Consider the following 14,574-nt stretch of genomic DNA (forward strand, 5'->3'; position numbering starts at 1 on the left):
AATTATGTCCCCACTGTATGCAACAAATGCCTCGTTTGTAATGGGTTTTATTGGTTTTGTCTCGTCCTGCTGGGAGACGGCATCACAGTATGGTAAGGGGCGTAACATTTGCGTCACACGCTTGAGGTATTCGGCCAATCACAACGCACTGGATAGCTGGCCAATCAGAGCACACCTCGCTTTTCAGACCGATGAGCTTTGTAAAAATCGAAAGGCGTTTCAGAAAGGCGGGGCATAGAGGAGAAACAATAATGTTCATTATATGGAAAATAATGTGTTTTTTTAACCTTAAACTGCATAAACACATTGCATTACACCAAATACACAAAATAATGTTCTTTTTAGCAACGTCATATGACCCCTTTAATTATATACATGTTATATAAAACTCTCCATAGCTACAGTCTATTATAAAACATCTCATTTCATTCTCTGAGAGCAAAAAAAAAACATTCAAATAGCATCAGGAAGTGCTCTCTGACAGAGATTTACAACATGCCACATACCATCAAGTGCTGCCATACTTTTATACACAAGAACCATCACGCCGTGCTAAAGTTCTTGAGTTTAGTACTTCAGTACAAAGTGGAGCTTTATTTGTTTGGCCATTATTCTGGGATTAGATTACTGAAGTGTAATATGATTTTAAAGAGTGGCCTTATCTGAGTCCCAACCTTTTATGAGTCACCGCGTGAGTGGATTGTACTCACTCAAGAATAACATAATGGCTATAATGAACAACAACCCCTGACAGGCTTTGATGTTGAAATGATCTGTGGTCTCCAAAAGGAAAACAGAATAGTAAATCCTGAAGCTTGTCGTCAGTGAAGCAATAGCTCTTCTCACTCACAGGCCATGACAGAGAGACATTCGTAAAGAGCTTAATATACTTCAAGAGAAATCGAAGAACAAACTGGTGTGATGTCATTTCAAGCAAAATCATGCCAAAATGAAGTTCATTTTGGGAGTTCAAAACAACTCGCCAAAGCGAACTTTCGGAAAAAATTTGCTCCGGCTGGTGACCACCTTCAAACTACCATTGGTCCATGGCAATTACATAACAGGTAGGTGTGCTCCTGAGCTCCGCCTCCTTTAACATGGCTCCGCCTTCTTTGCACACAAAGTGCAGAGCTGCTTTATAGTATCGATTTTAAGTAAACTGAAAACGACACTGGCATTGTTTTTTCATGCTGAATAGTTTAATACTGTTTAATAATACTTTAAAGCTGCATACTTTAAAGCAATCTATTTTATAAAGTGCAATATAAATAAACTGCAAACATATCCACTTATCAAATGCTTTCTTAACTACTGTTTTCGCATTTTTGTTATGTGTTCATTTTGTTATTGAGAGGAAAGTGTGCAGAACATATTTACATATTCATCTAAATTCCGCTCCCAGCAGATATACACAAAGTGTATATTGCTGCTCATGTATTTCAAACTTCTTTTTACTCTTCTACCATTAAGCAAAGAATTAAAAAAAAAATTCGGCATTGGGCCCTAACTGTGTAACGTGACATTATTAAACTAGTAGGATTTCAAATATCCATTCTGTGGCATTAAGGTACTGATAATATCTGAATCTTGATTGAGAGTGGAATGTTGTCTTTCAGGAAAAGATTACATGCACTTTCTTCCTCCTCAGATGAACATCTTTATAGGGATCATATGTCAGATGTGATGTGGTTAGGGCACGTGTTTGAAGGTGAAGAGAGTCATTTTTGCACCGCTAGTCACACTAAATGAACTCAATCTGTGTTTGATTAGCCAGATTGGGTCAGTTATAGATCAACCACTAATGGGACTGTTAGACCGACTAGTTATAGAGGTAATCAAATGGGTGACACAAGTCTGAATCTTGTAGGCAGAACCAGTATCCAGAACCTCCAAGAAAAATCTTGTATTTGGTATTGTTTGATAAACACCATAGTGAATACAAAAATTTGAACAGCTCTTTGAAAACATGTAAATAGTCTTTTGCTCCCTTTTTTTTTAACTTGGCATGCAGAAGTCAGAAAGTAGCACACGCTTCAATTGTGTACCGCTGCATTTCTGCTTTTTCGTAAGTGCCACCTACTGTCAGAGAGTGAAAATGCATTTTCATTCAGCCCAAATCCAAATTTTTGATCCAAATCCATTTTTTTTTGCATATAAGACATTTAGCAAAAAAACAAAACAAACATGAAATACAATTTTTACAAATCCATTTCTAGCTATGATTCATATGTGGAATGAAATCCTATTGAAATCCTGTGGTATGAAATCTTTATGTTGCTGTTGTTGGTGTTTTTGGCATAGGCATAACAATGCAACGCCATTGCCATAGAAAGCAACGCAGAACACGGAGAAGGAAAGAGTGGAATGGATACACAAATATTCAGATTTGGACTGACAGCGTGAATGTAGCCTGATGCGATGTGAAAGATAGTTTGACTCACTGTGGAGGGCGAACTGGATGTACTGTCGAGCTCCTCTGGGGAATCTTCCTCTTCCTCAGGAAGGGTGGGCATGGCGGGGATGAGCGGGGGCCGAGAGCGTGTGTGAGGGAAGATAAAAGGAGTGACAGACTTTGTCACAAAGCTATGAGCTCTCTTTAGTGAAGTTTGCTCACCCCGTGAGCGTGTGAACTGACATACAGCAGAGGGGTCCTCTTGGTCCTGTACAGACACAACACAACACATACATGTATGAGGAAACAAGCTTATGCAGTCACAGAACAGTACAGTCTTCACTAGTGCCATGGTACACTGAAGGAAATATCATGGTACTGTACAATTACCATATTCTTACATGTTACTCAATTCTAAGGCACTGTAATGAATACAACGAGAATAGTGAAAGACTGATTAAATGGATGATATTTAACCCTTCTGATAGTGATTCAGCTTTACCAGAATTTTTAATGGAAAATAACCCATTTCTGTTGAATTTTTGATGTGATAATTGAATAAGAAATATGTAAAATAAGCGTTCAACTCAAGTTGCTGTGTTTAAATTGTATTATACAAATTTTAGCATTTTGCTCACTCTTCTCACTAGATCAGTGGTTCTCAAACAGAGGCGCTGAAAAATTTCCAAGCAGGGCTCTGAACCGGTTCAAGGAACGAAAACGAAAACCGGAAACAAACGAAATTTTGGCAGGAACAGAACCAGAAACAGAAACAAAATCAAATTTTATAGTTCCTAATAGAATCGAAAATGTAAAAAGGCCATTAACCGCTTAATAATGTTATTTTATCGTTCCATTTAATATTTGAAATTTGCTGTCAACCAATCAAGAATTCAATTAGTACGGTCTATGCAAATGTGAAGCTGACGCACCCAGCCAGTGAAATGCCCGCGCTCAGCTGTAAAATCATCATAAGTCGCAATGGCAATGCATTAGAGTTTATCCGAGGATAGTGTAAGATGGATTCAACAGATCACGTGCACACAGACACAACATATTTTGCGACATTGCAGCCTGTTCATTATCAAAATGAAATACAGTTAAAGAAACATAAAAAGTTGCACTGCTCCGTTGTACAATCTGTTGCGTTCAGCGTGACCACCGCCTCACTGTGCTATTACAGCCGATGTGAAGGATGATGTTGATGCGAGAGAAGTATTTTTTCTAGGCAAAACGGTTTCGGAACGATAATAATACAGAGAAATGCAGAAACAGAAACATTAAAATATCGATTCTGCTTGGAGTGTACCGATTGGATTTTTGTTTTGTTTTCAAGCCCTGCTTCCAAGAAGGCCTCAAGATGACTTAAAATTGTTTAAAATATAACAAAGCAAGCATTGAAATAAGTCCAAACAACATAAAATCAAGATAACTTATTTTAATTTACCCCCTTAACAACTGTTTTATTTTCTCTAAAGAACTAGGATTGCCACTGTCTAGAAAACCCTGGATATATGAGGTAGCCCAATTTAAAAAGTGTTTTCAAGACCTGGAAATGTCATGTAAAATGATCAAATCTTCATAGGGAAATGATAATGATAACAAACCTTAAAGACAGACCTGTTGTGAGTTTCCAGGATGTTGTTCGAAGCCTACTCTTTGCATTATTTCAACTTATTTAAAAAAATAATTGTCTTTAACATTGGAATTCTTGGGGGAGAAAATACCAGAAGGTGCAGCAAATCGCATTTACAAAATGACATTTAATCATTTAGCAGATGCTTTTATCCAAAGACACTTACAAATGAGGATAATAGAAGCAAGCAAACAATATATACAGTGGTGTGAAAAAGTGTTGGCCCCTAACAAGCACAAATAAACCCTGCATCACTCATCCCACACACCTCTAAAACGTAAGAATCGACTAAATGACTAATGAAATATTGGCTGGAAATGTCACTGGATTTACAGCTGCATCACTAAATAGGTCTTTACGTTTTCTAAAGAAAATGTGAGTGCTACCACAATGCTAGGGTGTGTGGATGTTGCCAGGGTGTTACTATGTGGTTCTGAGCAAGTTGTTTTGTGGTTGCTAATTTGTTCTGGGTGGTTGGTAGGGTATTCAGTCAAAAGATCCTACCCTCAAGTCCCAAATGGACAGGTTTCCTCTAAAGCTGTGAATTTTATTTATGTGAACCATTGAAATTTTGCAAAGCTATTTGCAGATAAAATAGCCTTCCCATTCAATGGGTTCAAGAGAACAGAACCATCATTTCCGGATAGTAAAAGATTCAATTGTTCAATATAATAAACGGCTTTTATGATTTTGTTGCAACTTGGAGCTCACACACAAAACGTTATCATGAACCTTGAGTTTGCAAGCAATCAGCAACAGTTCCATATGCTTGGGATGCTATGCGAAGATATTGGTCAGCTGATATTTTCTTCTCTCAGGAGTGTCCAATCCTGATCCTGGAAGGCCACTGACCTGTAGTTTAGTTCCAACCAGGGTCAGAAAATAACGGGGGCTTGTGGCAAAAATGCTACCAAGATGAACAAAAATGCCCTACAAATTCAAGTTAAAGGGGCAAAATTTAGGGCAAAAAAGGGGGCAAAAAATTTGTGCCCCTGCACATTTAAACAATCGATTACAGCTGTTGCAACTGAAAAGAAATGTGAAAATGAATGCAAAGTGTCTGTTCACGAAATTACATTTTGATTCACTCACACTGCATCAGATTACTTTTTACGCATTGGTTTTTTGCAGCATTGAACCTTATGACCAATCAAACGTGTTTCCGCTGAGCTTAGGAACGGATGGCCAATCAGAGACGCTTAGATTAGTCAATGCTGAAAACTCCTGAGTTGTAGTTGAGTGTGTGCATGCTCACTGATTGAATTCGTTGCACTCATAATAAAAAACATAGTGCAAAAACAATGTAAATAAAAGATTCACTTCATAGCTTCAGTGATTATAGCAGGAGTTTTTGCATACTTTGCGCTAGACTAGATTTAACATCATGGACATGTTTGTTTGTAAAGCCACAGCCAGAATATATGACGAGCCGTTTCCCCAAATCGCAGAGACAAAACACAAAAATGTTTTTATATGCATTCTATTAATCAACATTAATAATCATTATTACTAGAGGTCGACCGATGTATTGGTTTTGCCAATTAATTGGCACCGATAGTTGATAGCTGGAACTATCGGTTATCGGGAAAAATCTATGCCGAACATAGTGCAAAAACAATGTAAATAAAAGATTCACTTCATAGCTTCAGTGATTATAGCAGGAGTTTTTGCATACTTTGCGCTAGACTAGATTTAACATCATGGACATGTTTGTTTGTAAAGCCACAGCCAGAATATATGACGAGCCGTTTCCCCAAATCGCAGAGACAAAACACAAAAATGTTTTTATATGCATTCTATTAATCAACATTAATAATCATTATTACTAGAGGTCGACCGATGTATTGGTTTTGCCAATTAATTGGCACCGATAGTTGATAGCTGGAACTATCGGTTATCAGGAAAAATCTATGCCGATAGTTGCGTCCGTTGCTGGAGCGGCTGAGAAGGGTCCCCTGTTATTAGAGGCAGATCTCGGCATCTAGAGGCAGAGATCACTGACAGCATGTGCTATTCGTTTAGACACGTGACACTGCGTGCTGGACAGAGCGGGACATTTCAGATGCGGATTTAAAACATCGACAACGAAACGGTGTGTACACTGTATACTGTAGTGCATGTTTCATATCATCACCAGTGTTGGGGGTAACGCATTACAAGTAACGAGAGTTATGTAATCAGATTACTTTTTTCAAGTAACTTGTAAAGTAACGCATTACTTTTTAATTTACAAGAGAATATCTGAGTTACTTTTTCAAATAAGTAACGCAAGTTACTTTTTTTCCCAATTTATTGATTGACAGCTCTTCTGTCCCCATGATGAGAGAAATCAGAAGATGTTATTGTAGCTCTAAAACAAATATGAATATGCATTAATTCATCTCACTCACAAGAAACAAAAACACAGATTCAGTATTCCTCAAAATGAATAAAAATAATTAGAGGTCGACCGATGTATTGGTTTTGCCAATTAATTGGCACCGATAGTTGATAGCTGGAACTATCGGTTATCAGGAAAAATCTATGCCGATAGTTGCGTCCGTTGCTGGAGCGGCTGAGAAGGGTCCCCTGTCATTAGAGGCAGATCTCGGCATCTAGAGGCAGAGATCACTGACAGCATGTGCTATTCGTAAGTGATTCATTTGTTGACTAGATGCTGCATTAGTGGAGAAAGGACAGCAGTATATTTGCTATCAAGGCTAAGAGGACGAGCACATTAGCAGCACCTCAAGCAGTTAAAACAATGTGCCCAAAACACGCTACCACACCATATATTTGCATTAGTTTATATCTAACTGGTCACATTGATGCATTTGTTAGCCTGCAAAGTTGCATATTTAAGGCTAAAGACGTGAAAAAGCAAACTGATATGATCATTGAGCCGACAGAAAATCCTGCCGTGCCACAGACCGCCATCAAAGAGTTTTACATTACATCATATCTGTCCCAAATTCACCCTGGGCTGGAATATTGTTTGTTGTGCATTTTTCAGTGAAACGTTTGTCTTTCTGTGGCTCTAATAAAGTCTGTATGTTTCACATAAAGAGATATAATATAGATTGCGCTGTCTCTTTCTGTTTGCTTTGTTATTTTTTAAACACCGAACTTCAAACACATCTATCTTTTTAATCATTCTTTAAATAAACTGTTAAATAATCATACTTTAAATAAAATTAAATAAACTGTTTTAGACCGCCTATTTAATTGAACGTGACGTGTCCAGTGTGTGTGTGTGTGATACCTACGAGTTCTAGAGACGCAGCGCTGCGCTTTTGCCCGGTGTGACTAACATATTTTGTTATTTTGATTAGATAATCATCAAGTGTTCTAGAACTAAGATTGATAAAAGCAGTAGAATAGAAGTAGAGTGCGTGAATTTAAACATTTACTGATATATTTAAAAATTTTGAAGTTGCTTTTGTTAACATTAATAAACGATGAACTAAATTTAATGATCAATATATAATTAATATTAATATTTTTATTCATTTACAAAGTATGGTTCAGTAAATTTTTTAAATAGTAGAGCACTATTTTAGTTTTCGTTCAGTATCCATTTGAAAAACTATCGGCTGATTAATCGTATCGGCCAGTGTGGTCCAACCTAGCTATCGGTATCGGTAAAATCCACTATCGGTCGACCTCTAATTATTACAATATCAAGCACAATAATTGGCAATAACGATTTCTGTCATAATATTGCAGCCATATTGGCTCCTGTTTTTAAATGTCTAATTTAGATACAATTTTAAACAGTCAATTGTTACTGGCAACAGTTTTAAGTATTTTAATTGATTGTAGTAATTGGTTAAATTCAAGTATTTGACATTAAAGACAACACAGATACAATTATTAAGGTGGTGATAAAATTGCCCTCACGAATGTAAAAAATGCCCCTGGCAAAATTTGCCCCTTAATGGAAAAGTTAATTTCTGACCCTGGCTCCAACCCCAATTAAACACACCTGAACCAAAATAATCATGGTTTTCAGGATAACTAGAATCTTCCAGGAAGGTATGTTGGGACCAGTTGGAGCTAAACTTTGCAGGACATTGGCCCTCTAGGACCAGGATTGGACACCCGTTTTCTCTAACAAATGATTCAGTCACATGACGTTTTCATGCACATCAAGGATTTCTTTTTCTGTAAATGTGATTCCATAGTTGTTTATGCACATTTTACCACAGAATAAAAAATTCTGTCAAACGAGCATATGTTTTTATGCACATTTTGGATATTTTATTCGCATCTTGGTGTTTCCAATTAACAATATCCCAAAATCTGTATTGAAATAATGACATAACCAATTGATCCTGGTCCTTAAAATGGTTTAGGATGCTTTGCTTTTCAAATTTTTTCCATGTTTCCTCACCAGTTTACCAGTTGCACATGTTGAGGCATCAATCATGTCTATAGCACAAACGGGATGTTATGCATTTCATTTTAACACTTAAAAGTATTAGTAAAACTGATTTTGCCCAAACAAGCATCATTAAATGTTTAAAATGGCATCAATGGAAGCACAAGCCAGTTTGAGATGTGCTATTCTTGCTCCTACCTCAGGGCTGTCTAATCATGGTCCTGAAGGGCCAACATCCTGCAGAATTTAGCTTCAATCCACCCTAATACACCTGATTGGAAGTTTTTATTCATCCTGAGGACTTTGATTGGCTGGTTCAGCTACGCCTAAATAGGTTGCAGCTAAACTCTGCAGGAAGGTGGCCCTGCAAGAACAGAACTGCCTACCCCGTCCTAGATGATACAAAAATACTCAACACCCCTCCCTCAAATGGGGTTATATTAGAACCAAAACACTGGGAAGGATGCATACCTTAAATGGGAAAAACATTCTCGAGTCCAGGTTAAAAAGAAGGATGGAGTATTACTGAGTTTTTTTTTTTTTTTAAAGGCAATTGATTCCAGAGGCGTACAGAGAATTAAATGAAGGAATTCTCAATAAACAATGTGTTTTTATCAATACATTTATCCAAGGTGCATGGCTCATTGTGGACAGTGAATCGTACCAAATGAAATTATATGGTTCAACAAACTGTTTGATAATGGATGTAACTCACCCCTGGAGTGTCAGTTAGATCTTCACCTTGGACACTCGGATTCTTTGATGTTTCTGAGTCACTTGTTTTGGGTTCCTCTTGAGTCTCACTGTTCCCTGTCCTTGCTTGACCCTGTCCACTGCTTCTGGATTCCTCTAGACTCCTCCCAGTGCATTCTAAATCTCCTCTTCCCTCTTGACAACTCCCAGTATCCTCTACTTGGGTCTCCCCTGATGAATTGAATCCTTGATTATCCCAGACGTCCCCTGACTTGGAAGGCTGCCCTTGGTTCAGAAGTTTTAAGGCCTCTGTCCTGCTGCTATGTTCTGATTTTTGGCACCTCCCAGAACTCTCTATTTGTCCTCTTCTGTTTTGTAGCTCAGTTTCTGCACATCCAGTCTCTACTTTATTTAGACTCTTGCACGTTTCCTTGTTTACAGCTAAGGTGTTCCTAATAGCCTCTGACTCTGAGAGGAAGATGTCATTGCTTGCTGGCCGGTCTAACCTAAAGGAAAACAAAGATCAAAACAACTCAATTACTTTCCATAACCTATGCACAATCTAGAACAATGTAGCATACCAATATACTGCTTATTAATTCAAATACAACCAGATTTGTACATTTTATGAAAGAAAATGTGAGTGGTGTTTGCCCATGCCAAACTTGGCACAATGAAACCGGGCCCATTGACTTCCACAGTACTTTTTTCCATACTGTGGAGGTAAGTGGAGATCAGGAGCTGTTTGGTGTCCAACATTCTTCAAAATATCTTAAGTTCAACAGAAGAAAGAAACTCATGCAAGTTTGAAACAACTTGAGGGTGGAGTGGAATTTTCATTTTTGGGTGGAGTATCCCTTTAACTAGAATCCTTTTAATTAGGTGCATATTATGATATCTGGATAGTTGCTAGATGGTTGCTAAGATGTTTGGGTGAGTAGTAGGTGGTTACTAGGGTGTCCTGGTGGTTGCTCTGTAGTTACAGAGATTTAGGGTCTGAAAATGTGTATTGAGGTGTTCCAGTGGTTGCTTAGTAGTTATTAAAAGGGTCCTATTAAGTTTTTTCACTTTTCAAGTTTAGTGTGGTGTTGCTATTTGAGAACCAAAAAAAAAAAAGATCTGAAAGGGTACAGAGCTCAAACTCCACTCTAAAAGGAGATATTCTCTTTATCAGAAAACACTTTTCATAAAATACAACAAATGGCTACAATGGACTACAACACACTCCATCCAGATATTGTGGCGTTATAAAGTCACTCATTTAAATAATTCCCACCCACAGAATACGCAAAAAAAGTGGGCGAGGACTGGTTGAGCTGCACTAGAGAAGACAAAGAAGAGCTGCTGTAGTAGCATGTTGTTGTCATGCGAAGAGACGCTTTTCCTATGGTCGCCGTGATTTGGCCAAGTCAGACATGTTCCTGGACCAACATCTTTTGTTGATCCTGGAACAACATTACTGTCCAAAAACACGGACTTAACGCTATCCTTACCACTACCCCTAAACCTACCTATAATTTATCCCAAAAATCAGAGGGAAATGATAGCTGAATAACAAGGGTGCAGAAGCACCTAACCCTTGTTGTAAGTCTAAAACATTTCCTGTAAATGTATCCCTTAATTTTGATTGGTTGAATGGGATGTTGTTCCAGGATCATATTGTACTAACCCTTTTGCTATATACAGTAACGGCAGTTACTTTTAAATGGCGTATAACATTGTATCTAAAATGTATACGAAAATTACACACACATACAAAAAACCCACTCTAAAACGTCCTGTAAAATTGGTGTTTGCAAAAGTTTTGCATGATCCTCTTGTTCATAAACTAGTACACCCTCAGAAATACAAAAAAGGTACAAAAGAAAGGTACAAAAGCTGTCACTGGGGCAGTACCCTTTCAAAATGTATGCATATTGGGTGCATATTGGTCCCTTAAAGGTACATATTAGTACCTCAACTGTCCATATTAGTACATAAATGGTACATATTAGTACCTTTTGAAAAGGTGCCGGGCCCAGTGACAGCTATTGTACCATTTTTTCTGAGACTGATTTGGCAAAATTGACAACATTGTTAATATTTACAGCTGAGCAGATGAAACCAGTTACGGTAAGGGGCGTGTCATTTCTGGAACACACTCAAAGCGGTTCACCAATCACAACATACTGGGCCAGCTAACCAATCAGAGCACATTTTGTATCGTCGAAACAGGAACTAAACGGGTCATTTGAGACAGACTGGGAAGAGAGATACTGCAATAATGTAAAAGGTGAAAAATAATGTGTTTTCAGAACAATCAAGCGTGAAAAGATTTTCTCGTATAACCCAAAAAAACAATCAAGACTTTGTAAAATGGCATACAGCACTCTGGGTAGTTTCTAAGGGTGCTTTCACACCTGGCCCGTTGTTTCGGAACCTGGCGCATTTCCCCCCTTAGCTCGGGTTCATTTGGGCATATGTGAACACTGCAATCGTGCTCGGATCCGCAATCAGTCAAAACAATCGGTCCGAGATCGCCTGAACGAGGTGGTCTCGGCTCAATTGAAAACGAACTCTGGAGCGGTTCGGTTGTAGTGAGAAAGCAATCCGAACCAACGGACCAACGAACCAGGCTATATCACAATGTATGATGGGTAACTACATAAGTTCCGTGAAAAGCATTAGCTTTGTTGTTTTGCTAATACCTCAAAAAGAACCTGTGAATGTCTGTGGGTGAGCACGTATTTGCCATTCAATATCAAAGCGCACTTTTTCATTTTATAATGCCGTTTTATTGCTCTTCTTCATAGTAGGTGCATTTTAAAAATGTTTTCCCAATGAATCCTGGAAAATAAACCATAGAACTTTGACCAAAGTTTTGGAACAAAGCAATCGATCTACAGGTGTGAAAGCACCCTAAGTAGTTCCAAGTATATCCAAGTCAAAAGGGCTCAGTCCAGGTCTCTACGATATTTTGGTCCCTAGACATTTAGTGTAGCAAACTAATAGTGGAAAAATACATTTTTCTCTATTGCATTACCTAAGAAGAATGTGTTCTTTGGGTTTTTGGTCCACACTAAAAGGGTTTACACGTATCAGTTGGGAGTCAAAGTAATTTATTGGGGCCACGGTGGGTGACAGTATAAACTCTGGTGCTCCTGCACAGTCTCACCTCACGCTGGATCATCTTTGTGTGAGGATTTTACATAAACACACACAAGCCTTGTCCTGTAAGAAGTGAAGGAATGTAAACACTGACCCAGCTACATTCTCTTGTCTGTTGTGTGGCGTGGGCTCCTCACAAGCTGACGGTCCCGGCAAAGAGCTCTCAGTACAGAGTAAAGCAGGACTCTGTAGGGTAAGCGCTCCTACAGATGGAAGACCTGAAAGAAACCAATACTGTTAAGCAGACAATGAGATCTCTTGTTTGTCCTAGAGAGCAAAGAGATTAAATTGAGACCAAGAGGAGACTTTTGGAATCTTGTCTTCTGTGAAAAAGACACGTGTCGGCTGCAGAAGAGATCTCAACTTTGTCTCAAACTGTGGTCAAATTTGCAAAGTCCGCAATCAAAAGTCAGAGTTCTCAATATGAACTCAAACTCTTCCAAGACCAAACAGCTCTATACTCATACTATATGCCAACAATAGTCTAGTAAAAAGTTTTGCTTTGCTATTTTCATGAAGTTTGACATGCTGAAGACGAAAAATCACATTGCTTTTTGTGTATCATTAACAGTGCTTATGAAAACTAAAAAAATATGTTGACAACTTACACAAGCTAATCTGTTACTCATGCATAAAAATTACATGGTACATGCATAATACTGAGCTAACAACAGTTTGACATAAGCAGTTACCCAAAAGCGAGTCGTCCAAAACTTCAGAAGTGTACATTCCCTTACGAAAATTAATCATGATTTTACTACAAATAAAACCAAAAACCATGGTAACCACAAATTAACCCCAGTTTTGCAACACTAAAGGCCCGTTCACACCAAGGACGATAACTATAAAGATAGCGATAAAGATATAGTTCTAAAAATCGTTCTCCATATTAAAGAATAGCAGAGTCCACACCACAGCTATAACGATAAAGGCACAGAGAAACAATATCGTTGGAATCACTTCCAGAATTATTTTTTTCAGCTGATGAACGATACAAACATTGACACCCAATCAGAATCCTTCCTGCTGTCCTGAGCTCGAGAATTTAAAGCGGCAGACGATATCGTCCTCTGGTGTGGACGCTAATATCGTTATCTTTATAGTTATCGTTCTTGGTGTGAACGGGGCTTAACCATTGTTTAACCATGGTATTTGTAGTAAAACTGTGGTTATAACCAAACATATAACCTACTGCACTTTTACTATATGGCAAATTTTTGTAGGGGTTGGATGATTTTTGTCTTTTATGACTAGTCCCACAATGTTCTGGAATGTTCCAGAAAGCACTAGAATATTACAGAAAGTTACAGCAAAATCAGTACAAAAACTCATCTGTACTAAACCAATGTTTCATAATTAATGACAGAAGTTCTAAACTTTACCTGACCTAAATATTTACCAAAATACTGAAAATAAATAGTACATTAATAATAAGCACGACAGAATTACAAAAGAACCATCAAAATTTAAGTGAAACATATTTTTGTTACATTGCGTTATTTTGGATGAAACATCTGAGGCGAAGTTGATTATTTCTTTGAAACATAACTGAGAACACATGAGCTAAGAAAAGAGCAATCTTTTTGTAATATTACCTGTAGACACTGGCTCGAAGCAAACACTGACAGCACGCCTCAGCCAAAGCTCAGATGGTGAACCAGGATCCTGATCTAGGAGGGTTGCATCTGGGTTTTGGCTGACCTTAAAGACAATACACAACATACACATTTTCATTGATGACTCTATGCCAGATGAATCTTTCCTCTGTTCTGTTCTTTCCTGTGTGCTGTGTATGTTATCTTATCAGAAAAGACCATTCAAAATATAATTTTATATAATATATAAAAATAAAAATTTTTTCCTAACACTTTGACTAAAATAGGAGAGTGTAGTGCTGAGCGGAAGAGATAACGGTTTTGAAGGCACAATATCAGCACAATCTCTTCCACATTCAGCACAGGACGTGTGAAGCCTCAGAGCACTGCAATGATTGATATTGGCTTGATTTTGATGGGAGTGTATGAATCATGTTTTGTGATGTGCTTTTGACACAGCTGTCGACGTTTGACGCATCTTTTCCCATCTTCCTATCGGTACAGTAGGAAAAGTGAAATCCATTCCCAAATGATTTCTTCAACTGTTACTTCAAAATAGCAACGAGATTGACATTTTCTCCTGAGAAAAAAATCCTAGTAATCTTGTGTTTCCTGGAGTGTTTCAACAGACCTTAATAATGTTTAAAACATGCTTAGATGTGCCAATACAGCAAAGTCTGCAATAAAAGTCTCAGTACGATTTCAATATTAACTGAAACATTTCCCATTAATTCTCTAGCATTATTCGAGC

The 14,574-nt window shown here is 37.9% G+C and overlaps 1 protein-coding gene across 1 annotated transcript in view; it reads right to left on the reverse strand.

The window, feature by feature from the left end:
• Positions 1 to 14,574, reverse strand: part of LOC107738352 (protein MRVI1-like) — a 53,555-nt gene that overhangs the window by 23,727 nt on the left and 15,254 nt on the right. The window contains exons 9-12 of the mRNA XM_016550099.1: positions 13,824 to 13,929; positions 12,323 to 12,446; positions 9,104 to 9,587; positions 2,442 to 2,660 (exon numbers count right to left, since the gene is read on the reverse strand). Coding sequence (XP_016405585.1) covers positions 2,442 to 2,660; positions 9,104 to 9,587; positions 12,323 to 12,446; positions 13,824 to 13,929 — 933 coding nt within the window. The remainder of the gene's footprint in view (positions 1 to 2,441; positions 2,661 to 9,103; positions 9,588 to 12,322; positions 12,447 to 13,823; positions 13,930 to 14,574) is intronic.

This window comes from Sinocyclocheilus rhinocerous, unplaced genomic scaffold (assembly GCF_001515625.1).
Source record: "Sinocyclocheilus rhinocerous isolate Xijiao unplaced genomic scaffold, SAMN03320098_v1.1 scaffold1065, whole genome shotgun sequence".
Classification (NCBI taxonomy): domain Eukaryota; kingdom Metazoa; phylum Chordata; class Actinopteri; order Cypriniformes; family Cyprinidae; genus Sinocyclocheilus; species Sinocyclocheilus rhinocerous.